Source organism: Telopea speciosissima, chromosome 4 (genome assembly GCF_018873765.1).
Source record: "Telopea speciosissima isolate NSW1024214 ecotype Mountain lineage chromosome 4, Tspe_v1, whole genome shotgun sequence".
Taxonomy (NCBI): domain Eukaryota; kingdom Viridiplantae; phylum Streptophyta; class Magnoliopsida; order Proteales; family Proteaceae; genus Telopea; species Telopea speciosissima.
Window position 1 is genome coordinate 8,682,340 of NC_057919.1, and position 27,595 is coordinate 8,709,934.

Here is a 27,595-nt window from a genome sequence, read left to right on the forward strand (position 1 = left end):
ATTTTATCAATAGTCAGTACCAAAGAAAGATCAAATATTGTTCTATATGTGTGGAAAGAAATAAAGATGTCTATTGTTCTTGGTCTAGAGTCTAGATATGCTATTCAATTGATTTTGGAAGTGATATTAGGTAAACAAGCTTTCGGGCAAGGGGGTGGTCCTGATAGAGAATATTTCTCTTTCTCTCTCTCTCTCTCTCTCTCTCTCTATATATATATATATAACTATAAGGCTCCCGCCATTGCGGGGTCTGGGGAGGGTCATAATGTACGCAGTCTTACCCCCGCTATGCGGAGAGACTGTTTCCAGAGGCTCGAACCGATGACCACTTGGTCGCAACGGAGCAACCTTACCGTTGCACCAATGCCCCATGAAATCATTGTCTTTTTATCTTGTTGTCCTGTTTATGGACATGCTGTACAATTGTACAATGGCACTTCCAGAAGGCTTCCCTGCGTTTAACATGTTATGTTATTGACCTAGTTGAATATATTTCTATATTTATTTAATACAGGAGATTTCATATTTTACTTTTTGGTTTTCAACAGGTTCTATTTGGCCTTTCTGCTTCTGTAAACCTAGATGCACTTGCAAAAGATATTTTGGCATTATTATCTCCAGAGGGTACAAAAGCCACATCTGCCACAGTTGCTTCTCCCGATTACAAACTTAGAGCAACGGTAGGTTATTTCTGTGAATTTATTCTGCTTCCTACTGATTGATTTGCATTTTTGATTTGTGCGTAATTATCATCTGCTATTGTCAAATTAAAAAAAAAAAGAATTAGTAATGATAAATTTATCAAAAAGAAACAGAAAGAGGAAGACACTACTGAACACACCCATCAAAGGAAAACAAGTGCCATATGTTAAACTGGAAACTAAGGTCTGTTATGCAGTTCACTGTTCTTAAAGGGTCTGGTTGGGGGTAAACTCATCTGTTAATTTGTTGGCTTCTCTAGGGATCCAAGTTAAAGCAATTTTTGAGTTCAACACTAAAACTTTAGCTTCTCCTGGCAGTTATAAAGTCTTGACGGGCTTAACTGGTAGCATTGTTTTTGTGTGTTTCAGTAACAACACTATCAAAGCGGAAAGATAAAGAAAACCTAGGCCTAAAGTCAGGTTACTGCTTCAGTTTTAGTAGAGCTGCCTTCAATTGTCCTTGGGATGCAAGAGCTGCTAGGTGTTCTTTTGTGGTACAATGTGTGGTCATTCTGCACTGGATCAGCCAATAAAAAACAAACCATCCTGTAGTAGCATGCTTTGTTCATCTGAAGTTGGTGGAAGCCTGGGAAGGAGAGTGAAGAAAAAAAATCGAACTCCGGGTCGCTGGTGACACGGAACTAGTGAAGTTGTACAATTGTAGGCCATAAAATTCTAGGATTAGGAAACTTTTTGCTTAATGGTGCTGACATTTTTTGTTTTTAATTTTTATTTTTGGGCAGGGCAGGGGATTGGATTGGTGATGGTTATTCGGAGCTATTAGAGCGGGATCCACTTTTTGGGGAGTATGAGTCGAAGCAATAACAAGAATATTTCTAGTGGAACATCTTTCACAATGTGGATGTGTCTGGGAATTAGATCAATTTGACAGTGACATCTTAAGATATTGGGAGTAGGCTAATATGGATCTGCCAACCAGGCTGGTTTCATGAACATATCATACATAAAAATAACATTCAATTTTAAACCAGAAAGCAACGTAATAAATGAAATGAATTTATTGTTGATATTGAAGAAGTTTGTCTATTGGGCAGATCTAAAAGAGTTCACACAGTAAGGCTCTTGTAATAAAAACATTCGAACAAGTTATAATCAAAGAAAGGGGTTCTTAGGATCCAATGAACTTGTTATGTGTGTTTCGAATTCTTGTACCCGTTTCGAAGATTGACCCGCTTTGACATTTTTGGTGGCAACCTGTATGGGAATTTTTTCTGAGTTCTGTGATGGTAGCGAAGGGCTTGGGCCGATGGATCGACCTGCTTGAAGGCGTATTTATACGTTTTACCCTTCTTGTTGTGTAAGCAAGTGAAACAAGTGAGATTTGGGGATTTTCGAGTTAGGGTTTCTGGGTGAGTTCTTGCTGCCGTTTTGGTGTTCTTGAGAGATCTTCACTGTAATCTTCTTCCATTTACATAGTGAATCATCCTCAGCTTCGCTCGTGGACGTAGCAAATCGTATTTGTGTGTGAACCACGTTAAATCTCTGTGTCATCTTTGCTCTGTTTTGTTTTCTATTCGTGTTTCTTTGGTTTTTGTTAACAGAACTAGAACAAATATAATTCTGTTATACAAACCTTCCTGATGTTCTCTAATAGCTGGAAATAATTGGAAATGAAAACAGATAGTAACAAATGAATGCACTTGTGAACTTGCAACATGGAATTACAAATTCCAAATATAATAGTGCAGCAATGTACTAAAAATGAACATGAACATGGTTGGAGTTTAAAAGGGTATGAATGTAACTGTTGAGGTGTTCTTGTAAACTATGAATTGTAACTTTGCGACAGTTACTAGTTTCCCTTTTTGTATACTAACTTCCTATGTAACGCGGCGGAGATCTGTACGTTTTTCTTACCTCCCACACTCAGTCATGGGACCCGTAGTCGTCGTCTTCGGAGATGCGTCGCGTGCGCACGTGTGTGTTTTTATATATATAGATCTCTCCCTAATACTTATAGAATTATCTACACTAATATGTGACGGAAATTAATTTAAAATAGTAAAAAATATGTACAAATATCTTACTGTTTATTCCATGCATCTCAGAACCATTTTTTTGGTCCTTTACCAAGTTGAACACCTTTTCCTTGTTGATTTTGACTGCCTCACCTGTATCAATGTAATGTCTATTAATCGGTTACTTCTTAGTTGAGGCTTGCCTACTTGTTCCAGAAAAAAATTGGCTTGTTTAGTTGTTAGATAGGTGCTCTGTTTGGTACTCAAACAAATGGCTGACTCTAACTTGACCAGTCAGTCATTTGTGGAGTGTAGTATGGCAGTTGGAAACTTGGGAAAGTCATGTTTAGAGTTTTCCTAGATAACAACTCCTATCTTTTCACTGACAATAAATTAGTGTATTTACATTGCATTTCAGTATTTCCTTAACTAAAACATCAAAAAATTTGGCAGGACTTCCTGCCTGCTGGGACTTATTTCTCCATATTGTTTAACCATTAGATGATTGAAGCTTGTTTCATGCAATTGGTTAATGTTATATTAAATGTACAGAATGATGTAGCATGTCATCTTTGTTTGATGGAGAACTTGTAATTATATTTAATCCCATTTAGGTTTGTATAGTTGAACATATTCTTAAATTATAGAAATTTCTTTTGCAAGGTCCTGAAAGCACCGCATGGAGACCTGTTAACATGTATGGAAATGGCTAAGGTACTTATTCATTCAGTGAAGCAGGGCATTGATTTTCTCTCCCAGCTCTAATGGTTTGTGCAGAGTTGTCTTGGCTCATCAAATGTGGCTTCAAAATTGTAGGTTGCAGACCTGATTGCTTTTGTAACATCAGCTAGCTCTTTATGTGAAGAAGACATGTCAGTTTTTCATGTTGATTCTTTTGGAAGCCAATGTCTTTCTGTCTTTAGAGCTATTGGTTTACCAAGTACAGCTATATTGATCCGTGTGAGTATTCAGTAGCCTGTTATTTGCATAGTTAAGGTAGCTCCAATTGGTTCTCCTGTCCGAGAATTTCATCATGACTGTGAAGGTTAACGGCTTTCTGTAATGCTTCTAGGATCTACCTTTGGAGCCTAAGAGGAAACAAGAGTTGAAGAAGATGTGCTTGTCTAGCCTTGCATGTGAATTTCCTGAGGATTGTAAGTTTTACCCGGCAGATACAAAGGATGAGTTGCACAAGGTAATGTGATAGACTCATAGACATATGGCATGTGAATGGCTTAGTTGTTTATTATTGCTGCAATTGGAAAAGCTCTGTTTCGCTTATTTTATTATTAATTTCTATTTCTTCAGAGATGTCTAATATTCTTATTTGACATGTTTTGCTTGTTCGACATTTTCCATCTTGTACATCCTAGTCAGTGTTAAATGTTTTCCTTTCTAATCCTTGTTGCAGTTTCTATGGCTTTTCAAAGAGCAACGACTCACTGTTCCTCACTGGCGAAACCAACGACCATTCCTTATGGCTCAAGAGGTATCTTTTATGCTATTATAGGTTTCTAAGTGAGTGTAGTTGCCAAGGCGCCTAAGCGACCCAAGCCGTTGGAGGGCCGCCTAAGCACTTAGGTGGCAAGGCACCTTAGACTCCCTTTGTATTTTTTTTTTCCTTCATGGGTTCGAGTCTCTGGAAACAGCCTCTCCGCAAAGTGGGGTTAAGGCTGCGTACACTATGAGTATGACCCTCCCCAAACCTCGCATTGGCGGGAGCCTTGTGCACTGGGTACGCCTTTTTTTTTATCTATAATACCTAGTATAGCAATAACATAATTATGCTTGCAGCATTACAGCATCAACAATACAGATTGAATCTGTGCATTAATTGGCCACTATATCTAGCAACATCATTAGATCATTACAACAGCATCAACATTTTGTTTGAAACAACATTATTTAGAGGAAGAAAAAAAAATGGTGAGTTAACAAGAGAAGAACAAGAGAAGTGAACTAGTGAAGTGAGATTTCTTTATTTCTTTATTTATATTTTTGGGTGACAAACGATCCCATGCTTCTCACCTATACACAAACTTATACGGAAGCGAATAAAAATGTTATAAACAGCATTATTTAGAGGGAAAAAATGGACCGCTCAGGGACCTAGGCCTTCCAAGACGCTCATCTTGTTAAGTTAGAAAAGGTGGGTGACCGTCCTTCCATAGGAAACCTGCCTGGACGCCTAGGCGCCACCTTGACAACTATGTTAGTGAGCTGTTATAGTTTAGTTTTCACAACTTTTTTCTTTGTTAAAAGAACAATGACTAATTGAATAATACTTTTGGGAAAACACGTCTTCATATATTTTCTTATAATATGGATAATATAGAAGAATACATTTTTCTTTGCTTCCAAAGAAAAAAGAAAGCAGCAGAATGCATATTATTTATGCTCCAGATGGCTTTGTATGCAATTCCTTTTTCTATAATATAATGTGGTTGGTTTTGGTGTTGTTTGAGCAATACACTGTGACATTTTATTTCCAATATAAACATATTTCAGTCTTTTTCTTTGTCTTTTCTGGATCTGGTTATTTTTTGTGCGATAGTTGAAGGCTGAAAATGGAAAGTATAAATTCCATAAGTACAAGTTATCTGGGGTTTTAAATATCTGTTTCTTATTCTTTTTCTTTTTTAAACAATATTTATACAAGAAAAGGAGGTGGTAAATAGAACCACCACACTGCTGGATGCAAGGTGGAACAAACAAGTGGGGCGTAAAGCAAATTATTGAGGTAAAGGTGGTTTGCAACAGAACTGAGGCCCAACAAGTCCCTCTTTTGTGAGTTTTTTACCACACCATTGGCCCCCCCCCCCCCGCGGGATAATTTAACAGCCAAGATCTTGTGGTTTAGAAAAGTAACAAGTTAAAACAAGGCATGTATCTCAAAAGCCAGAGAAACCAGAATGAAAGGAAAATGTACAGCACTGTACAACTGGTAGATATTGGTCTACACAGTAATCTCCTTGGGGCCCCTTTTTTTTGCAAAGTAGTGAAAGATTCACCAGGTGTAAAATCCCATTGTATTCGAGGAGTCTAGGATTTGATGGCAATTCTGGATTGGCAGATCTTAATATGGTGCAGAAAAACCCAAATTGATATGATTGGAAGTTGCCTCTGCAAATTGTTTTTTGTGGTCAGTCGAGGGAACAACCGCAACGTTACACCCCAAAATAGAACTATGACGAGCCCTTCTGAATGCTAGTTTAGTGTACTTGCAAGTCGAACAAACTGAAGGTGTAAAACAAGTTTTGCAGAAAATGAAGGCTTCCCCTATGTAGGGGAGTCCTTGGCGTCCACGACTCAATGGTAAGGTTGCTCCATGTGACCTAGTGGTCGTGGGTTCGAGTCGGGAAGCAACATATCCACGAAGTGGGGTTAAGGTGATGCAGAATCATCACCAAATAGGGTTTATTTCTTTAGAAATAGGCCTAGGGTTGGGTTATATACATGTTGGGTCTTTGTTCCCAAGGGTTTTTTATGTATTAGGCCACTTTAATGAGCCTAAACTAGGGGTATATAGGTTGCATACGGGATTAGCCCAATACTTAGTTTATTTTCCTGTTTTTAGATTGAACCGGTTTAGAATTGGTTGCACCCAATTGGTTCAATTGGTCTAATTTAAGTGAAGTGTTCTTATTGGTTAATAGGTCCTTATATCCTATTGGCTAATATGGAATCTTCTTTTAAATTAGTTATTTTAAGTTAGATATCTTTTAACTTAAGTTAGTAGGGTTAAATAGGTCTTTTACTGTTTTAAATTAGTTAAGTTAGATTAAATCTCTTCCTTCCACGATTTTTGAAGGAAAAAACTTTAAATTGTACTAGGACTTGGCATAAAGCCATCTTATTAATATAGTAAATCGTGGAGGGCTCCCACACATTGAAATTTGAATTTAAAAAAACTGTTTCCTGTTGCTGGCCGACTGCTGCTGCTGTTCTGCTCTTTTGAGTGTGCATCCTTGTGGATTTCAAGGTGGAAAGGGTGGGTGAATTCCTGCGACTCCTTACGCCATGACGGCTGGGAGGATCTCTCTCTGAAGGTGGTTTCATCCTTCATCATTCAAGCTGCTGCCAGTGGATTCCAGTGGTGAGTTTGAGTTTAATTTCTGTTTTTTATCATTCCTTCTCCTTCCCCATTCGATCCCTTTATTTTCTGTTTTAATTTCATAAACCCTAGTGTTCTAAATTCAGTCCAGCCATATCCTATCAGTTAAATCCCTTCAAACTTCAGACATAGCATCACTACATCAACCCCTCCACTCGACCTAGCCTGCTGCCTCATCTTCAATAGCTAAACCCTAATTCCCCTTCATCTCCACTAAACCCTAAATAGTAAAAAATCTGTTCTGACCTAATTAGCCATTCAATTCAGCCCATATTACCGTCGAACCTTCCCCTTACTGTTTAGAAAACTCGACCTTAGTCCCAGCCCTTAGATCCCACTCAAAACCCTAGTTTTGGTAATTTTTCTTAATTTCTAAAACCCGAAACCCTAACCCTAATTCTGCAGGAATTTTAAATTGTTCCAAATCCCAATATTTTTATATCAAAATAACCCCCTAGACCTGCTGATCATTACCATATATCACATTCACCCCTAACCCTAGCCTAAACCCTAAATTTGCCCTAAACAACCCCAAATCTGCCCCAAACAGCAGACTCGATCAGAGCCTGATTTCACCTGGCTCCTAGTAGGATTATCTCCTATTCTAGGACTACATTATAAGGCTGCGTACATTATGACCCTCCCCAGACCCCGCAATGGTGGGAGCCTCGTGCATTGGGTATGCCCTTTTTATTGGACGGATCTTCAGAGGAGGAAGAAAACGACGAAACAGATGAGAGCTAATCAGAAGGGGTTGGACAAAGTGAGGATGGATAAAAAAATAGTGATGGAGAGAGGATTATTAGTGAAGAAAGGATGAAAAGAAAATGGACATATAAATGAAAAAGAGGCAGCCTCATTGGATGAATTAGAAAAGATAAAGATAAAAAAGCAAAAGGAAGAAAAAAAAATGACCTATCGATTAGGGAAACAAAAAGGACCCCCTGTTCAAGAGTTAACGTTAAAGAAAAAAAATGACCTATCGACGAAATCAATGACTACCACAGCTTGTTCTTCAAGCCCTGCTTCTACCTTCACCCTCTCCCTAGGGACCGACCATATGGAGTATAGCAAGGGGCAAGGCATCAGTTTTTGGGACGGACATGCAAAGGCTCGAATCCTTTTTCTTGAGATTATGAACACGCAATTGGATTTGTCAAGAATGAGCTGACAACTACAGGTAAGTGGCTGACTACAGCCGCTGAGCCCAACTTTTTCAAGCCAAGGACTTTAACCTACTTTGCTAAGAGAAGCGAGAGAAGGGAAAGATAGACGGCAGAAAGTAATCCTTCCAGAGGCCGTTCCTCGACGAATAGAGAAACTTCTAATACCGTCCATGCCGGACAATGACAAACAAAAGATAATCGACTCCGATGCAACAATCAAATTACTGCACACCTAATAGAGTCAAGGCAATGGGCAACGGTGCTCTATGATCAGCTCGACCACCGAGAGAGAGTGAGTAGTGACCCGTCTTAATTTAGTTCGTAGCAAGTAATTCAGCTAAAAGAAAGGAAAGAAAGACGCGTTTTCCCAACTATTTTGGAAAGAAGAAAGCACCAAGTACGGGCACTAAAGCTGGTACACCCCTGCAAGCTCCGCCTCGAAAGGAACCAAGCAAATCCATAAGTGAAGAAGAAAGTCCTTCTGCCCCTAGGATGGTCTACGATCACCGGAACAACACATACAAGCAGCAGAGTAAACCCCTACTCGAGGAAGGTGCGCGCCAGAACAAGCTGAAAAACTATTGCACGCGCTCTTGAGCAACGGTGCTTGTAGATAAGCTTTACTCCACCTAAGTGTTGGATTCGTGCACTAGCTGATCGTAGACCACTGTGTATGCTATTTGGTTGAAGGACCTTCAAACGGATTGGAAATTTGGAATGAGGTATTTTGCCAATTAGGTGAGGCTTTTGTTTCAGAAATAGTGGGAAGAGCTCCTAGGATATCAGCCGGCTCCTAATCCAACGGATGTTGACCTGTGAGAACATTTAAAGGTGGATAAAGATAAACCAATAACTGTGTCAACTGCTCCAAAGCTGAATGCGATTCAAGGACAAGCTTCCTCATTGTGCTTCTTCTCTTGATTGGCCTGGTTTACAACCAAAATTAATATGCTTGACCTGAGTATCGGTGTGCTTTAGATTAGAATTCTAGGCCAGGCTGCCTTTTTTTGCATGGTTGTGTGGTCTCTGAGGGAGAAAAAGCACTTTTTTTGAGTTTCACATAATTGATTTGACAATTTTTCATTTGCTCGGGGGTGAGCAACTATTCAAGGGTGGGGACTGGAAATGCAAGGAGTCTACTTTCTCACATTGTTTTATTCAAGGTTCTAAATCTCGATTTCGAGGCCGGTTTCAGCCAACCTTGAAACCTAGATATGCCAGGTTTCGACCCTATCTCAACCGAAACCTGGTACTTTCTCCAGGCCAAATCAAAGCCTTGGTTTTGAGGCCCAAAAGTTTTTTTTTTTGCCCTGATTTTTGCTGTACTGCCTATTTTTGACATTTTGAATCCAATCCATGCATTAGTTTCACATAAATAAAATGGTACTTGTGGTTTTGACCCAAGTTTGATAGTGTATACTGTTCAAGGTTTTGTCTCGGTTTCTTGTGGGACTGAGATTTAGAACCATGGTTTTATGCAATTCTTTTATATTAATGCATGTGAAATTGGATTTTGGCCTACAAAAAATGTCAGAACTGGAGAGATCTCTAGAATTTCTTGTTTTTTTTCTTTTCTCCCTCTGGTGCTTTAGAGGACTTTCTGGTACTTCGTTATGCCAGTTTTAAGGAGACTGAACATGTGTTGGTGTATCACGCAACTACCTTGAAATTATATACTGGCAGGATGATGAGGTTGGTAACTTGGTATGATGTGGTGGAGGTATTGAAGATCCCTTAAGATATGGGCTTCACAGTTATGATTCTTATTGGTTCAGCTTATTAAGGCCTTGTTATCCATTCCAAAGACTCATCAGGAAAAAGTTGGAAGAGGGGGGGGGACCAATACCTTCTAGATTCCCATTTCTATGTAATTCGTAGGAATAGTCTTTCTGGCTACATAAAATAAGGAGATTTCTTTGCTCTTGCAGTAGAAAACTTTGATAACAAGAGCATATAAATTGAGAGCTTTCATTCAATAAGATATTCCTTCGTTATGGTTATGTAGTTTGTGTTGATCACAATGAAATGTCCAGTTTTTCCTTCTTGTTTCCTTTTTATATTTTGCTTGGTCATGGGGGTGGTAATGGTATGTGTGCTGCACATAGTTGTCTAGGCACCTAGGCAACCCAAGGTGTTGGAGGGCCGCTTAGGTGACAAGGCACCCCCCCTAGGCGTTCTTGTATTTCTTTATGCGTCCATAGTATCTAGTATAACAATAATATAATTATGCTTAGAGCGTTACAGCAAAAACAATACAGACTGAATCTATGCATTAATTTGCCATTATATCTTGCAACATCTTTACAACGTTACATCAACAACATTCAGATAGAAACATCATTATTTAGAGGACATAAGTTAACAAGAGAAGGAGAGCAAGAGAAGTGAACTAGTGAAGTTCGATGATTTCTTTCTCAATTAAGGTTTAAGGCTGGGCACGCTGGCACTGTGCCCAGCCTGAGTCTTGTCTCTCTCCCACCCCTTATCAAGGTTCTAAAAGTCGGGTTTCGACCAGCCAGAAAACGAGTTCGTCTTGGTTTCGACCATATCTCGGTCGAAACTTGGGACTTTCTCCAGGCTAACTTGAACCTTGGTTTTGAGGCCCATAAGTTGTTTTTTTGCCCTAATTCTTGTTGTGCTGCCTATTTTTGACATTTTAAACTCAATCCATGCATTAGTTTCACATAGAGAACACTAAAAATATTACTTGTGGTTTAGATCCAAGTTTGATACTGTATATTGTTCTTGGACATGGTATCAAATAAGGTTTGACCGGAACATAACTCCTTCAATATAAATGAGATTTAAGCAATATTGGATTTGTTAGAAGGCTTTGTTTTGATGGCTTTCCAATAAGCCCAAGATTGCTTAAATCTGATTTATATTGAAGGAGTTATCTACCGGTCAAACTTAATTTGGTGTGCGCGAATGCTGTCAAAATCGCTCTAAATGTAAATATTTGTTAGGAAATCAAAACAAATGAATATTTTACCACACTTCTGGTTTTTAGCAATGTTTTACCATATTAAGATTTATTGAATTTTTAGATTTGAGAAAAACCCCAGCATTAGAAAGTTGAAAATTGCACCTATCGTCGAAAATTCAGTTTTCGTTCTTGAACTGGGGGGTTGACTCTTTTTTCTTTTGGAATTTTATTTTTTAACTATTTTTATTGGATTCAAATAGGGGGTATTTGCTTATTTATGAATAATATCTTAAGTAAATGAAATACAAATACATTTACTTAAATGATATTAGACATAACTAAGTGTCTGTCCTGGTTTCTGGCATAAAGACCTGTTTGTCCTAGTTTCGAGCCAAGTTTCCCCTAGTTTCGATGGTTATGTGTCGAAACCACTGAAATATGGTCGAAACCAGTCGAAACCATTGAAACCCGGTCGAATTCAGGGATTTTATAAAATCCCCCTTCAACTCGTCTTGGAAACCTAGGAAACCGAGTTAACTCGGTGGTTTCGACAGGTTTCGATCGAGTTTTTGTTCCATGCCCCTTATGGAAATGACCACCCTGCCCTCCCCATCCTACCCTCTCCATTGGGCACTGCCACTAGCTCCAGGAAAGCCAGTGGTGTGCCCAACCCTCCCATTAATTAATTAATTTATTGGGTAATAAATGATCCCATGCTTATCACCTATACACAAACTTGTACACAATCTAATAAAAATGTTAAAAACTACATTATTTGGAGGGAGGAAAAAAAACGTAAGTGAACAACAAGTTGACCGCCCAAGGTGCTGCCTTGTTAAGTTAGAATGAGGCGGGCGACTGCTCAGCCCTTGGAAACCCACCTGGACGTGTTGGGGGCTCCTTGACAACTATGGTGTTGCGTGGGTGCATTTAGTTTTTTTCTTTTTCATGTTTGAAGTTCTGTCATCCTTTTTGTTTAGGTCCTTTTAGGTTCTAGTTACTTAGAAATATGGTAACCAACTGAAATTTTTGGAGTAATTGTTGGTAAAAATTCCATAAAGTTAGATTTTATGAACTTGAATAGTTTTTCAACTCTCCTCTTAGGCTTATTTAAACATCAAGGGGCTGTGTGGCTTGGAACCTGAAATAAGTTCTTACTTTCCACTTGTGTCCTCTTATTCTGGTTTAGGGATTCAAATATCTCTATGGGAATTCGCATTGTTACATTTAAATGCTGGATACGTTCAAATATGGTGGGAATTAGAAATACCCACATTTATTTTCAAAACTAAGCTCAAGTTATTAGGTTTAGTTTCTACTAATCCCTGTGCTCAGGGAAGTTGACTTGTGTGTAATGTGTTCCTAGTATCATTTTCTTCTCTTTCACAATAGCCATCTATTGTTTCTTTTGATTTTGTCATATTTATATGTGTGTGTGTTTTTTTTTGTTTTATTGGGGGGGGGGGGTTCCTAAAATCCTGAGTCCATACAGAGCATATTGAGCACCTTACATGCATTCATCCTTCACATAGTTAAAATCTTACACCTGTTCCATGTATATCAAGATGGTTTCTTGGGAATCTAAACGCTACATATTATAAATGTTAATCAGCTATTTTTTAATAGAAAGGGACCATGGGATACATGTCAATGTCATCATTTTCGGTGTCTTTGCAATCTGATGTCTGGTATTTTAGTTCTGTTCTTTGTTTCTCTTATGTTTTTATTAATGTGCAGGTTGGTTTGGTAAGTGATGATTGCAATCCGGGAAAGTGTACCCTTGTACTGTCTGGTTACCTTCGTGCTCGTAGTCTCTCAGTAAATCAGCTGGTAACTCTTGTTTAGCTTTTGGCAATGATCTTGGTAATTGCAATGATGCTTTTATGTACTTACTCTTCTTCGAATTAGGTCCATCTGTCAGGAATAGGTGATTTTCAACTTTGCAAAATAGATCTTCTCAAAGATCCATTCCCCTTGAATGCCAAAAAGGGGCCAGAATTAATGGATTCTGATGAATTACATGATCTGCAGGTATTGTTCAGTTCCTTTTGGTGCATTATTTATTGGCAAAACAAGTGTAAATTTAGATGAGTTGAGCACAACTTATTTGTTACCTTAGCTTCATTTATCTGCGTGTAACCCCTTCCTCATTCCTCAAGGTAAATATCCTCGGAATCGTAGGTTATGACAACTTGGCTGTCATTTGCTTATCGTCCTTCGATTGCCTCCCATCCTTACTGTTCACACTTGGATGAGAACTATTCTGTTGTAGGGGCATGGAAAACAGCTGAAACCCAATTTTCCCAATTTTCTTCTTGTAAAAGGATTAGAAGACCTTTCTTATGGTCATTGCCAAGTCAATGTTCTATTTGCATTGTGGGAGAGACAGATTTAAGTTTCCTGTGCCAGGGGTATTTTATTTAGTTTGAATGTCAGTTTTTTTTTGGTAATTTCCTTGTCACTAGTGGGGTATTTTGCAATAAAATAAACATGAAGGATGAGAACTATTCTGTTGTAGGAGCATGGAAAACAGCTGAAACCCAATTTTCCCAATTTTCTTCTTGTAAAAGGATTAGAAGACCTTTCTTATGGTCATTGCCAAGTTAATGTTCTATTTGCATTGTGGGAGAGACAGATTTAAGTTTCCTGTGCCAGGGGTATTTTAGTTAGTTTGAATATCAGTTTTTTTTTGGTAATTTCCTTGTCACTAGTGAGGTATTTTGCAATAAAATAAACATGAAGGTTGTTTAGCTAATTTGTTAGAGGTGAGCTTCTGTCTTTTTGGAGTCTTGCTTATGAGTTGGTAATTTGGGGTGAAGTAGTTTAGAGGATTATATGGCGGTCTTGGAATTTAGTTTTTTAGAAAGAAATCTAGCAGCATAGATGGGTTTTTTGGTTGAAAAGGAAGTCAACATGTTTTTGGGAATTGGTAACTCGAGGAGTTTCTATTTTTCTAAGCTTTGTAGCCTATGTAAAAGCAAGGGGGCTGGCTCAAGCAGGTGGTTGAGTAGTTAGTTGCTCGAAGTTGAGTTGTTGCTTTACTTTGCTGCTTTTGTGATTGGTACCCTTGAGTTGGGAACTCCAGGTTCCAATTGCAATCTCTGAATCCTTGACACCCATTTCCTACTCACATCTAGCCTTCTTTCTTACGTAATTTCTGATGCAGTAGCAATATCATGGCTAGACTGGCATGACCCCGATCTGGAAATCCAAACTGAGATGAACTGGTCCCATCACTGTGCTTTACAGATCCACCTAATCATTTCATAGAATTCTCTCTCTCCATCCACTAACTCTCAAGATAGAATCTCTACAAATCCATATGAATGGTTTCTCAAAACTCTCTACAGTTTTTTTTTTTTTGTTTTTTTTGATTCTTAGGAATGATTGACGACCCTTATCTTGCCTTTCACCCAATGAAGAAAGTCCCTAACGGGCCTAACCCCTCTAGCTCCACCATCTAGCCCTCTATCTCCTGTGACAGAATTGCAGTGTCTACTGCCTCCATTATCTAGCCCTCCATCACAGAAGATTGCAGTGCCTGCACCCCCCACCTCCACTGCGTAGCCCTCCCATTCCCTTCCTTTCTTGGATTGCTTTTCCACCCATACTCATTGGTTCTCCATAATTTTGCCCAAAAAATTGACAGAATAAGTGTTTTCCCCCCCTCCATAAACCACTGGATCCCTACCAAATAATTTCTCTTTCTATTTTAGGAATTGTTAAATTTCTTTATGAGAAACCGGAGAAATAATTTGTGAGAAAGAGGCTCTAAAACCGTTGGTACAGAACTAGAGGATCCCACATCAATGGCAGTGATATGTTGGGTGAGTATTGGATTGTTATTTTGATCTTCCCTTATCTCCTGTTCACTTGTTTTAGATGGTTTGGGTTATTTCTGAGTATTTCCTGGTTGTAAGGCAATGTCTGATGTTGACCAGTATGAGCTCCCATCTGTTAAGGTTGGAATCTGGCTAAACTTGTGGAGAAAGATCTTGTCCATGGTTTTAAGTCAGGCTCCAGATAGGGGAACAAGTTTGTGGAGACTTCTACTATGAAAAGATTTGTTACTATTACTTGACTATGTAACAAGTACACACCATTTTTCGAAATTCTTGTGTGTACCGAGGTGCCAGCACAGGGACACTTATGTTTTCCAGTTAATCTTATGGGGATAAGAATGCTGTCTGGTCGCGTGGATCCTGTGCCCAGACAGAGGTGCGTGCGAAATTACCACCCTGTCCCCTGTGAAATAAAAAATCCCATCCATGTTGATGCCCTTCTGTACGCTCTCATTGGCCCCTATGCTGGTGCAGGGGCCATGCGATCAGGAAGCGATTTCTTGCCCTAATCTTATATAATTTTCACAGTAGTCATCAGGGACTCTGTATCTGTGTCAAACACTGGTACCTTTTGTCTGTGACTTTGTTTCCTATGTCTTCGGGAGTTGAAATCTCTCCCCCAAAGTCTTTTTCTAAAAGGCAATTCTCTTAAGGTAGGAAGTCTTTCAAGGATGATATCTGTAGTTGTATGGAGTTTTTTTTTGCGATGCTTTCCAATTTGTTTTATGTTTACTCTCTTCTACTTTTCATTTGTTATATTCAAGTCATCAATGAACTTTCTGTGTCTTTCCGTGCGGTTTTCCTCTGCTATTGGTTTGACAATCTTATTGTTCATTCCCTTTACTAGTTATTTCCAGGCATTTCTTATAGTTTATTTGTTACATGTTTGCATTCCTAATGTTTCTTGTTAAATCATTGCAGGCTATCCGCTCTTTAGTCCCTGATCCACTGAAGCAAGAGCCTTTACTTGTTGAAAATATTCCAGATCCTCTTGCTGGAGAACAAGTAAGCTTAATGAGCTTTGAAGGCCTTGCGATTTACATTTTTTATTGGCCTCTCATATTACTGCAAAATTTACTGCTGTGATGAAAATAATTACCCCAAATGTCCTCATATGTTTTATTGTTTATGTTCATCATTTAGTTTCTCTGTTTTTCTTTGTTTGTACTTGTGCCATCTTCAGAATTTTATCTTCGTAGTGATGATCATCAAGAAATGTCTTTGGAGATCTACTTGCTTTTTCAAGTAATATGCCAGTTGGCTTAAAAAATGTAAATCTGGTTCCCTTTCCATTGAGGTTAGCCATTGTCCTAGCCAATGGGGGTTTCAATCAGTCAAGCTTGTGTAAAAATGCAGTTTTTTTTTTTGGGTGAATACAAATTTCATTACCAAAGGAGAGAACAAGCAAATACACCTTTACATAAAGGGAGAGGCCTGGGCTTTTAAAATGGAAGGGGAGAGTCCCCAAGAATTTACAGTAAGTCTATTTCTAGGGGAATCTACACCGGGCTGGAGACCCTGATATCTTGTATTTGACTTCAAGGAGAATGGAATTCCAAATCTGCTGGAAAGATCTAGCCTTGGAGGTCTAACTTCTAAGGTTACGCTCTACCCTGATATGGGAGATAGCAGCCTCAACAGCTAATTTCCCCACTGCATCGCAACAGGATTTCCCAGCGAAAGTCATGTCTACTTAGATCCATTCTCTGTATAAATGCAGTTTTGCTTCTCTGACATTGCGTCTTTCTTTTTTGTTATTTGTTTCACAGGTTTCTTTTCATTCTAGAATTCTTCGTTTATTACTCTCTTGGAGTTATTCTTTTGGAATGTGCAGAATACAGTTATTATGGTGTACATTTTGTTATCATGTACATATATCTTAACAGTATAATGTGTAATTCACATGTTTGAACTTTCAAAGTTGGAACATGCAGAGACCTACACTTTTATTTTATGATAAGTTCCTCATATGCTTTATCTGATTTCCCATTTCTTTGCTGGTCCTTGCCATACCCCACTTTAAAAAAAAGAAAAAAAGAAAGTGTGCAAGACCTTGATGGGGTTCTACTTGTTTTCTTTCGGCATCCATTGTGAGCTTTAGCTTTGAGCTTGATTCTACTTATAATAATAGCTTTTCCAAGTCACTTAATTCTTTTAGATGACTTAGATCTAGTTGTGAAGAAGATATGAAGAGATCTGCCAGTCGAGAGGTGGAATTGCATACTCTAAATTGTAGTCTGAATTTTCATTAATTACTTTTTTTTCCTTACAGATTTCCTTATCTGTCTCCAATTTGATTTCATTTGTATTGTTAAGTATGTGGCCATTCAATGATGGTAATTAGTGCTTGTGTTCTCTCTGTTCAGACATGGCCAACAGAAGCAGAAATGGCTGAGGCTGATAGGATTCATAAACAGAAAGAACAAAAGAAGAAGATTCTTCCTCGAGGCACTTCAGACTACCAGGTTTTTTGTTACATTTGTTTATTAAAATTTTGAAATTGTTGCCAACAGAATGATAATAAGCGTTTCTTGACTTTAAAATATTTCAGGCTGCCTGGATTGTGGATGATACAGATGAGGAGGTTTCAGGGAGTGAGGACGATGAGGTTGATGGTATGGTACTAGACAAAGAAGAAAATGGTTTTTCTGGCCCTGAAGGAAGCAATTATTCAGATCTTGATGAAGATCATGCTGTTTCACTGGACTTGAGAAATTCTGATGATGAAACTGAAGCTGATACGGCGATGACTGTGAGTGTTTTGACATCTATTTGCTTATATCTTAATTTTATTTTAATTGACTGCTGTTTTCTTCACATGATCTCTGACTGTCGAAGAGTGAGTATTGTATAGTTGCATATACATGCTTTGTGTGTGGGTGTGTGTATTGTTTCTCAGTGGTTCAATGAACTAAATTTTATAGTTACAAATTTAAGACTTAATAGTGGTTGGGTTGTTTTGTAAGTCTTCATTCTACTGCACACTTGGTCATCTCTAACAAATGTCTTTGTAAAAATTCTTTTATTTGGAGTTCAGGTTTGGGTGAGTTCACAATATGCTGATTGAATAACCTTATTTCTGGTTTGGGATTAGTGGCCATAGTTGACAAATTCAGCAAAAATTCATGAATAATTTCAGTCTAGGGCCTCTAGGCCGAACTTTATGAATAATTTGTTCTGGATCTGAACCGAACTAAAAAATGTGGAGAAAATTCTTGAAGTTTTGACCTCTGACAAATGATTTTCTAATTATTTAAAATTATGAAGTGACTCAAAGCTAACCTTGTCAATGGGTCACCAAAAAACCTTTTGAAGTTTTATTTGTTAAATATTTAGTCCATTACTTTTACTTTCTTGTACAATTTTTCCTAATGACAGATGGAACATAAAAGAGGACATTACACTGTCTCCAAAAATACTAAAGAGAGAATTCTAGTGCCATGATCTGAATAGAAAGTGCTGTTATAGAGAAAGAAGAGTCTATTTGTGTTGTAACATTTTCTTTTCTTTTTGGTAATTAAAGAAAGAAATAAATCGAACTTGAACAAAAAGACAGTCGTCATAGCATTGTGCTTTTTCTTTATTCCCGGGGCTCAATTTCCACATATGGACTCGTTTGAGAGTGATAACTGCTCTGCTGATTTTGCATTTTGGTTGCTTCAGTATGTGTTCAGATGCCTCTGTTTTCCTAGACATTTTGGCATGTTTTCATTGTTGGGATTTTCTCATTTTTATTCGAATGCAGACTTGTGAAAGTTGTGAACACAGAGTTCTCTCTTTTTTTTTTTGGTAGAGTGAACGCAGAATTGTGAAAGTATGAAATGCTTATTTCTCCTTTCAGGAAGGTGAGAACTTGACAAGAGAGCAGATAGAAGATGAGATTCGGAAGATTAAAGATGCACATGCAGAAGATGAGGGTACTCTTCTTCTAGTCTATAAAGTATTAATTTTATAGTTTTCTTATTGGGAAATTGTTTCATTTTTTATCTCATTCCAAATGCTTTGAAATAGTTTCTGTTTGCTTATCCTTTTCTTAATAACTAGAGATATCTTAGATATAATTATTTTTAATATACACTAGTCTTTTAGATTTGAATTTAAATGACTTGAGATCCAAATCATTGGTCTTTGGAAGCTAATTTGATGCTATTGGGTATCCATCTTTCTTTGTATTAATCTCCTTTCCAAATGTCTAAATATTAGCGTACTTCTCTCTCCCTCAACACACTCATGCATTCTTGCAGCCACCCATAGACAGTTTCTTGCGTAAATCTCTAGTTATTGATGGTCACTTAACAGTGCATGCCTAAATTGACCTTATATTCTATTTTGAATTCTTTCTACTTAAAGCTAGTACCCCCCCTCTCCCACCTTTTTTTTTTTTTTTTCCTTTCTTCAATGAATTACTAAAATGTTAGTTGTTATGGCTCAGAATACCCAGATGAAGTGGATACTCCTTTGGATGTTCCTGCTCGGAAACGTTTTGCGAAGTTTAGAGGGCTGAAGTCTTTTAGGACTTCATCATGGGATCCAAAAGTCAGTATCTTCATAATAACCATTGATTTTCTTCAGTAATGTGTTTCTCTAGAAGGGAAGAGCTTTACCTTATGCCTTTATTATGAATTGCAGGAGTCTCTTCCTCCCGAATATGCGAGAATTTTTGCCTTTGATAATTTCGCAAGAACACGGAAACTCATTTTATCCAAAGCTTTAGATATGGATCAAGGGATAAAGGAAGATTGTGTGTCAGTTGGCTCGTACATAAGGCTTTTTATCAAGGAAGTGCAAGTTGATGTTGCTTCCAAACTTAGTGTGTTGGCAAAGACATCGCCCATGCTAGCATGTGGACTTTTCCAGCATGAGTCCAAGATATCTGTCATGCATTTCAGGTATGCCTTTTTATTGTAGTCCGTTTCTTCTGTTTTTTTTTATTATTATAATTCTTGGTTGCAATTTATCATATTAGTTACCATGGTAGTGGAAGTCATTGACCTTACCATGTGATTTGTCTAATGCATGGCGCCTACCTAACAAAGACGGGCATCTTTGTTGGGGCTGCCATGGGAATGAGGTCCTAAAAAACCAACATACAAAAGCCACCTGTATATGTATGTAACACTCCCATGTCTGTCCGTGCACCCCCTCCATGGTCCTAAATTTTTCAATGCTTCGTTGCTTGGGGAACTCTGTTCTGAACAGGTGTTCACAAAATTTCAGCCCCATTGAATTTGTCACATGTCAAAGTAGTGCCCATTATAGGAGATCAAATGTCCATCTAGGAAGTCCCTTGCTTATGGACTGGGAAATTTTTCTCTTTCAATAATTGTCCTTATGTGGGGTAATATGTAGAACTTATTTGAATAGCTGTTATATTGTATTTAGGTTTTGCCTTCATTATAAGCTAATTGTGGGAGGAATTTGCTAATTGATTGGGTTATAATGTTGTTACATTCTGTTTGAATGGACGAGCTTTTAAATCTTCTTCATTTGTTTTGTTACTTGCTTTCTCGCTAGAGTTAAATGAGATGGTTTTGAAAGGATCATGCTTCTTGCATTGAAGATATCTATAATAACATGTGTTTGGTTGTTTTTATAAAATTTGTATGCCGATAATCAAGGCTTGGAAAGGCTCATTCTTCTGTTGTTCAAAGTTTTGATATTTCTTTATGTTTTTGCAGTATAAGGAAGCATGACAGTTATAGTGCTCCTATTAAAGCTAAAGAATCATTGATATTTCATGTCGGCTTCCGCCAATTTATTGCTAGGTAATGTATACTGACACAAGTATCAGATACATTTTCTGGTTTCTTCAATTTGGTTAGAGTGTCATGATTGAGGGGTTCTTTTTTTCTTTTTCTGCAGGCCTATATTTTCTTCTGATAATATGAATTCAGACAAGCACAAAATGGAGAGGTTCCTACATGCAGGGCGTTTTTCTATTGCTTCAGTTTATGCACCAATTTCATTTCCTCCTCTGCCTCTGATAGTCTTGAAGTGTGGGCAAGGAGAGGCTAGTCCTACTGCTGTTGCTGCTGTTGGATCATTAAAAAGTATTGACCCGGATAGGATAATTTTAAAGAAAATCATTTTAACTGGGTGGGTTCCTTCTCCTTCGATTAGAAATTCCTACTTGTAACTGATTTGTATACATTGCCATAATCAGTTTTGTTTTTTTGTAAATTATCTGTCGATGTCAAATTTTTTACTCATGAAACTGGGTAAAAGTGTCCAACTGTACTATGCCATGCAGACATGCATTTTGTGGCATGTAGGTAACGAGACTTACCATTCAACAGTTCCACTAGCGAGACCTAGGATAAAATTGATGGTGTTTGAGGATCAGCTAGTCTGGTTGTTTTACTACTGTGGCGATCTCCTAGGTGCAGCTTTTGAATGTTGGATACCAATGCATGTGGGCTTCTGCAACTGAAAGCCACCAGCAAGGAGGATGGTTTCCTCTTCTTTTGCTGAAGTGGCCCTCGTGTCAATTAAGATTTAAGTCACACTTCATGAACTGTTCATTAAATGATTGAGGAAATGTGGAGCTTTAAGTTTAGTAAGATATTCAAGGGAGTAATTGGTTTCAGAAAAGTCAACATCTCATCATTTGACTTCTGGAATTTTTTTTTTTTTGGTTTTAAGAATAATATTGCTGTGCCATTTGAAGTTCTTAACGCATGGTTATAGGAACCTCTTAGGTCCTGTTCTTAATCTAATGATCTTTCCTAACCAATGTTTTCGATGTGAGAGGTTAGTTAACCTGGGTGGACTGGTGGAATAGAGCCTGATCCAAACCAGTAACATCTCTGACCTGAGTGAAAAGCCTGCTGAGATGATTGGCATGTATGATTCAATTGGTCAATTTGGTTCTGATATGTATGTACTATGTAGGAATTGGATTAGCCTGACTAAGGTTGTCCACGACTGTGGCAAGTTGTACCAACCCGCCAGTCCATACGCTTTTAAATTCTAATTGTTGGTTAGAATGATGCTTTTATCATATTTAATGCTGCAGATTTTTTTTCTTTCTCAACCCTAGATATTTTTGGACAAAAAAAAGTTTGTTCGAGCACAATTTTAAGTATTATTGGCCTGCTCTACTTGGTTTTGATGAATTAGTAGATACCAATTTACAACTATTAGTTTTTTGATACGTTATTATGTCAGTTCTTACTACTAACTGAAACCTCAAACTTTGGTTGATGCAGATACCCCCAACGAGTGTCGAAATTAAAAGCCACAGTCCGATATATGTTTCATAATCCTGAGGACGTGAGATGGTTCAAGGTCAGAGAACTATTCTTGCCTATTTTTAAAAATTTTTGTTCTCTTTAACTATCTATAGGTCTTGTTAAAAGTATTACCTAATAGAAATGGTTGGGATTTCTGATGTGGTTACTTGTTATTCAGCCTGTTGAAGTATGGACAAAATGTGGTCGCCGTGGTCGAGTAAAGGAACCTGTTGGGACACATGGTATGACACTTATATATTTCTATTTAATCTTCCAAAAGATGGTGGATGATGCTGTGCACTTCATAGGCTTTGGTATTTCATGTTTTAATACCTAATTGTTTCACATGCTCATTTGTTTGGACTGCCTTAAAAGCAAATAATATGAATGATACTAATATCCTAACTACTTACCTGCCCTTGACTGTACACATTCTTTTCAATTGCTTAAAGGGAAAGCAATTGTCATCATGTCAGTGGCAGGGAGTCTTAAGTTGTAAGCACCCATAAAAGAGAAAAAATAATAATAAATCAACAGATGTGGGCCATGTGGCTCCTGGTGGCAGCAGAGGGCAGCAGAGATTTCTTAGTATCATGGATGATTCCACCGTAATGCCTCCAATGTGTTATCATACATCAGTTTCTGGTTAGTGAAACCAACTTGTGTGCATTGTGATAGTCCTTACTACTCCCAACCCCCCCCACCCCCTCCAAAAGATAAAAAAAGATTTATGTTAACAAGTCTAATTGTCAAGAAGGTTTTCTTGTAGTGGTTAGAAGCAGTAAGGAGTCACCAGATGGTAAGATTCACAAGCTATGCCAGTCCTTCATTTCACTGATATGAGTAGTTCTAGAGTCCAACACCAAGCCTTGTTCATTTTAACCATAACCAATAGGATTTTTAGAATTGGAATTGCATTTTTATAAATAGAAATAAGCATAAAACTGATGAGTCATACTATGAAACTTTGGGAGAAGGTTATTGAAGCCCGTTTGAGAAGAGAGACTCATATCTCGAAGAATCAATTTGGTTTTGTGCTAGGTAGATCCACGACAAGAGCAATCTACCTATTGAGGAGGCTCATGGAAAGATGTAGAGCTAGCAAAAAGGATCTCCATATGGTCTTTATTGACATGGAGAAAGCCTATGATAGAGTCCCTAGAGATTTAATCCAGCATGTTCTTGCGAAGAGAGGGGTGTCGAGTAAGTATATAGAGGTAATTAAAGATATGTATGAGGGTGTGGTGACTAGTGTGAGGTCTGTGGGATGCCAAGGCAAGGAATTCCCAGTTACGGTTGAGTTACATCAAGGAGCAGCTCTAAGCCCGTATTTGTTTGCACTTATCATGGATGAATTAACTAAGAACATTCAAGACGAGGTACCATGGTGTATGCTCTTCGCCGATGATATCGTTTTGGTGGATGAGACAAAAGCAAGGATTAATGCTAAGTTAGAGTTGTGGAGATCGACCTTGGAAACAAGAGGCTTTAAGATTAGTAGATCGATGACGGAGTATATGATGTGTAACTTTAGTCGCACTATGATGGATGATGACATGGTGAAAATTGAGAGAGAGATACCACCAAGTGACTATTTCAGATTTTTGGGATCTATCATACACAAAGAAGGTGACATAGATGATGATGTTTCATAAAGAATTAAGGTAGGATGGATGAAGTGGAGAGGTGCAACCAGAGTATTATGTGACTGACACATTCCTTTAAAGCTTAAAGGAAAGTTCTACAGGATTGTTGTCCAACTTGCTATGATATATGGGGTGGAATGATGGGTAGTTAAGTAGTGCCATATAGCAAAGCTATGTGTTGCAGAGATGAGGATGTTAAGATGGATGAACGGCAAAACTAGGAAGGAGAAAGTGAGGAACGAGCGTATTAGAGCTGATGTGGGAGTTGCCCTGATCAGTGACAAGCTCCGAGAATGTCGCCTGAGGTGGTTTGGCCATGTGCAACGGAGGCCTGGTGATGCCCCAATAAGGAGAAGTTATCTGATGCCGATTGAAGGAGCTAAAAGAGCTAGGGGCAGGCCTAAAATGACTATAGGAGAGGTTGTGAAGAATGACATGCTTAGTTTGGGTCTTGTGCCAAGTATGACCTTAGATAGAGCCTATTGGAGGGCAAGGATCCACGTTATCGACGCCTTGTCTCTAAGATTTTCCGGAATCCCTGGGCTATCCTCTTTCCTCTTACTTTCATTTTTCATTGCCCATTACTTACTTTTCTTAGCCCATTTCTTCATTTTTAATCTTCATTCCTCTTACTTTCCTTTCCCTTTGTGAGGACCTCATTTTTCTCTACTTTGTTTTTTGAAAGGATCCATATAGCCGACCCCATTTAGTTGGGATAAGGCTGAGTTGTTGTTGTTGTAGTAAAAGCACAATGTTGGATACTGTCTTATGAATTCTGAAGCATGTCATGAATCTTTTCATTTAACCTAAATTCAAGGGTATAATAAATGCAACCAAGGGACTACAAAGGTGAAATTTCTTCTGGATGGTGGCTGGGGATAGATTTTTCCTAGAGCCTCATCTCCATCACAAAACACAGCATTTCAGCAAGTCAATGGATATACTTTGCAACCGTATTGTTGTGATCAGCATTCAGCAAGCATACTTTCAGGTAGTAGCCTAACAACTACTTAGATAAAGTTTTCCCGAGGCCTGGGGCTGGGGTGAAAGAAAAGGTGTAATTTGTACATGTCAGGGCCATGCAAGGAAAAACATTAAATTCTTTACCCCCTTCTAACAGCTATCTGGTCACCCAAGCATTCAAAAAGGAGAAAATTTTACTACTTGCAGTTTTGAGTTAGGGGTCAAGAGAGGTGTTTGTAAGGGTGTCAATTTGGAATCAAAACCGTATACCGAAACCGAAACAAATTGCATAAAACCGTACCAAACTGTACAGTTACTAATTCAGTATGGTATGGTACGGTATCGGAAAATGGTATTGCTTTTGGTACGGTATCGGTATTAGAGCTGAAACTGTTCGGTATGTACTGATACCGTACCGTATTTCAATAAATTTGATATTAGAGAAAAAGGTTCAATGTTTCTGCAAATTATTTCTCCACTCTCTTCAGTCACTCGATCAAATCCCTTCTCTGTTGGAGTTCTTTCTAGTGGGGGGAGTTGTTGAGTCGACCAAACTTATCAGAATTTTTGTAGAGACGATGAATTTTAGGTTCGAAAACCAACATTGGGCACCAATGGATTTGAAGAAAACAGGAGCATTTTCCCTAATAGCAACCAGGTATGGTCGATCGTCCCTAACAAGTTGCAGCTTCCGACCTCCATATGCTATTAAATTTCCCACCGGTGGATTTGAAGAATACGGTGACCATCTGCCCGAATTGCAACTAGGTATGGTCGATCGTCCCTAGCAAGTAGAAGCTCCCAACCTCCACTTGCCCTAATAACAACCTGGGACGGTGCTCATTTTTCTGGCTTTAATTCCTGAGATTTTTTTGTCCATTCTTCAATCTCAGTTTATCTGAAATATTTTTAGTTCGAGCAAGCAATTCTTAGGCATTTTGAATTTCCTGTGAACTGAGCTATTGGCTTTGAATGGGTCTGGGTCTGGGTCTGGCTTTATTTTTTATTCTCTTCGGGTTATCTAGGTTACTCCACCTGCTGACCTGCGTGACTTGAGTGGGTTACTCCACCTGCGCGAATTTCAATACCGAATTTAAACCGTTTTTGTACCAAATACATACCGATTTCTGTACTGTATATATATCATACCGAAACCGTACCAAATCGGTACGGTATCGGTTTTAGAAATGTACATCTTAGGTGTTTGTGGTCCTTGGGTTTGATGGATGTGCAAATTACAAAATGTTTCTTTCAGGAGAGAAGTTTTTGTAGTCTGGATGGGAGTCTATTAGTAATTTTTTTGCAATTTTTGTTGGCTGGATAAGAGAGGATGTTCCTATTCTTTATATGATAAAATGTGTCTAATATGGTTATGGATCCATATAACCTTTTGTTTTGTTACAGTTTCTGTATTCAAAGGTGAAATTTATTGCACTTTTTATATGCCATTACAAAGGAAATCAAGTTTTTCAAAATAGAGAGCGTAAAGATTAAATTAACATATCTAGTAAGAGGTTCATAGGGGTGACAATAAATATTTAAATGATTGCAGAACTAATTGGCAGGAGAATTAGGTAATTTCTTTAGAGCTGCTAATACCATCTAGTCATCCATTGTCAGAATTATAGGCAATAATTGCATCCTTGTTGCATGTCATCCTGGACCTGAATAATGGGCATTCTACTCTAGAACCATTAAGCTACCTACGTGGAGATGGATCATTCATGCCATGTTCATGAATCACTCTGTCTTAGAGGTTGTTGGTATTTGCTATAACATAATCATTCACATTTTCTCTTTTCAGGGCCAATGAAGTGCACATTTGATGGCGTTGTTCAACAGCACGATACTGTATGCATGAGCTTGTACAAACGTGTGTTCCCCAAGTGGCCAGAACAGAGATTTCCAGTTCTTGATAGGTGATGGTAGCATTGTCACTGATGTGGTTTCCATATCACTACATGATTGTGGAAGTGTGGTCTGATCTCTCTGGTCACAGACGAGATCTGAGTGTCATTGGTGGGGATGAAGCTTTGGTTCAGATTGACGGGACAATCTCATGTTTGCTTGTAAGCAAATATGTGGTTGAGTCCATTGTACAACTTCTCAATTCATTGAGAGGAAGAAATTTTGCTTGTTTTGTTATTGTTGTACTCCTCAACACTGGCCTTATTTTTATTCACTTTTAATTTTATTATACATATATTGTATCCAATATAGTTTGTCACTGGTGCAAGGCTGGAAGTGAATATTACTGTTATTAGGTCATGAAAACCGAGTCGGTTTCAATTTCCCTAGATTCATCATTGTCCCTTTTTTTTCCCCTGGTTGTCAGGATAAATACTGAATCAAGGTTAATCTGTGTTTTTAACTTTGTGTTCACATTAATGTCGCACTGCTCCCAAGTCCAATGTTAACAGGGTGAAGTGGACAAGATTCTAGTCTAAGAAATTTAAGTGAGGTTTTGCTTGAACTTACCATTGTGGAGAACTGGTACATCATAGAGGATTATGTTCTATATAATATCAATGTTAATCCCTATCAGTTTGCATGTTTCTAAGCCTTGGTTACAGTGCCAATCCTCTCCCATAAGGAGGAACCAGTAGAACGGTTTGTGGTATTCCCTATGGATGCCAGCTCTGGAAAATCTGAGAAAGGTGAACTAAGAGCATTTTCTTTAGTAATAAAGTCGCCTACTATGAGCCTACATTGCCTCAGACCATGAAGGGACCATTGGACCTGGATCGATGTCTATTGCTTGCAGCCATAGATATAAGCAAATTTAGATGAAGTTTATTGGGAAAGGTATTTTTTTGCCAAAGTTTTGGTGCCATGAGAATCAAATCGTATTCTGATTCCCGAAAATTCACATGAATCAAAGATGGTCTTAACTTGTTTTTTCGGGAAATGAATAATGAAGATGGACTTAATTTAGCCCTCTAAACAGGCCTAATTAGTACAAGGCCACATATAAATGTGAATCTGTGTAGCATTTTGTATGTAAAAAGGTGATAAACTATAAAGTT

General features: G+C 38.2%; 1 protein-coding gene and 1 long non-coding RNA gene across 3 annotated transcripts in view; one reads left to right on the top strand and one right to left on the bottom strand.

The window, feature by feature from the left end:
• Positions 1 to 14,422, bottom strand: part of LOC122657912 — a 21,457-nt gene extending 7,035 nt beyond the window's left edge. Inside the window, exons 1-2 of the long non-coding RNA XR_006332390.1 lie at positions 14,413 to 14,422; positions 14,282 to 14,287 (exon numbers count right to left, since the gene is read on the bottom strand). This is a non-coding gene — a long non-coding RNA (uncharacterized LOC122657912). The remainder of the gene's footprint in view (positions 1 to 14,281; positions 14,288 to 14,412) is intronic.
• Positions 1 to 26,784, top strand: part of LOC122657903 (pre-rRNA-processing protein TSR1 homolog) — a 28,932-nt gene extending 2,148 nt beyond the window's left edge. For both annotated transcript variants that reach the window (XM_043852701.1, XM_043852702.1), the window contains exons 4-21: positions 549 to 680; positions 3,344 to 3,394; positions 3,497 to 3,640; positions 3,753 to 3,875; positions 4,092 to 4,169; positions 12,624 to 12,716; positions 12,795 to 12,917; positions 15,650 to 15,733; positions 17,095 to 17,193; positions 17,280 to 17,480; positions 18,570 to 18,645; positions 19,161 to 19,264; positions 19,358 to 19,617; positions 20,407 to 20,493; positions 20,591 to 20,824; positions 21,937 to 22,015; positions 22,139 to 22,202; positions 26,374 to 26,784. In XM_043852701.1, coding sequence (XP_043708636.1) covers positions 549 to 680; positions 3,344 to 3,394; positions 3,497 to 3,640; positions 3,753 to 3,875; positions 4,092 to 4,169; positions 12,624 to 12,716; positions 12,795 to 12,917; positions 15,650 to 15,733; positions 17,095 to 17,193; positions 17,280 to 17,480; positions 18,570 to 18,645; positions 19,161 to 19,264; positions 19,358 to 19,617; positions 20,407 to 20,493; positions 20,591 to 20,824; positions 21,937 to 22,015; positions 22,139 to 22,202; positions 26,374 to 26,492 — 2,151 coding nt within the window. In that variant the 3' untranslated portion in view covers positions 26,493 to 26,784. The remainder of the gene's footprint in view (positions 1 to 548; positions 681 to 3,343; positions 3,395 to 3,496; positions 3,641 to 3,752; positions 3,876 to 4,091; positions 4,170 to 12,623; positions 12,717 to 12,794; positions 12,918 to 15,649; positions 15,734 to 17,094; positions 17,194 to 17,279; positions 17,481 to 18,569; positions 18,646 to 19,160; positions 19,265 to 19,357; positions 19,618 to 20,406; positions 20,494 to 20,590; positions 20,825 to 21,936; positions 22,016 to 22,138; positions 22,203 to 26,373) is intronic.
• The last annotated feature ends 811 nt before the right edge of the window (positions 26,785 to 27,595 follow it).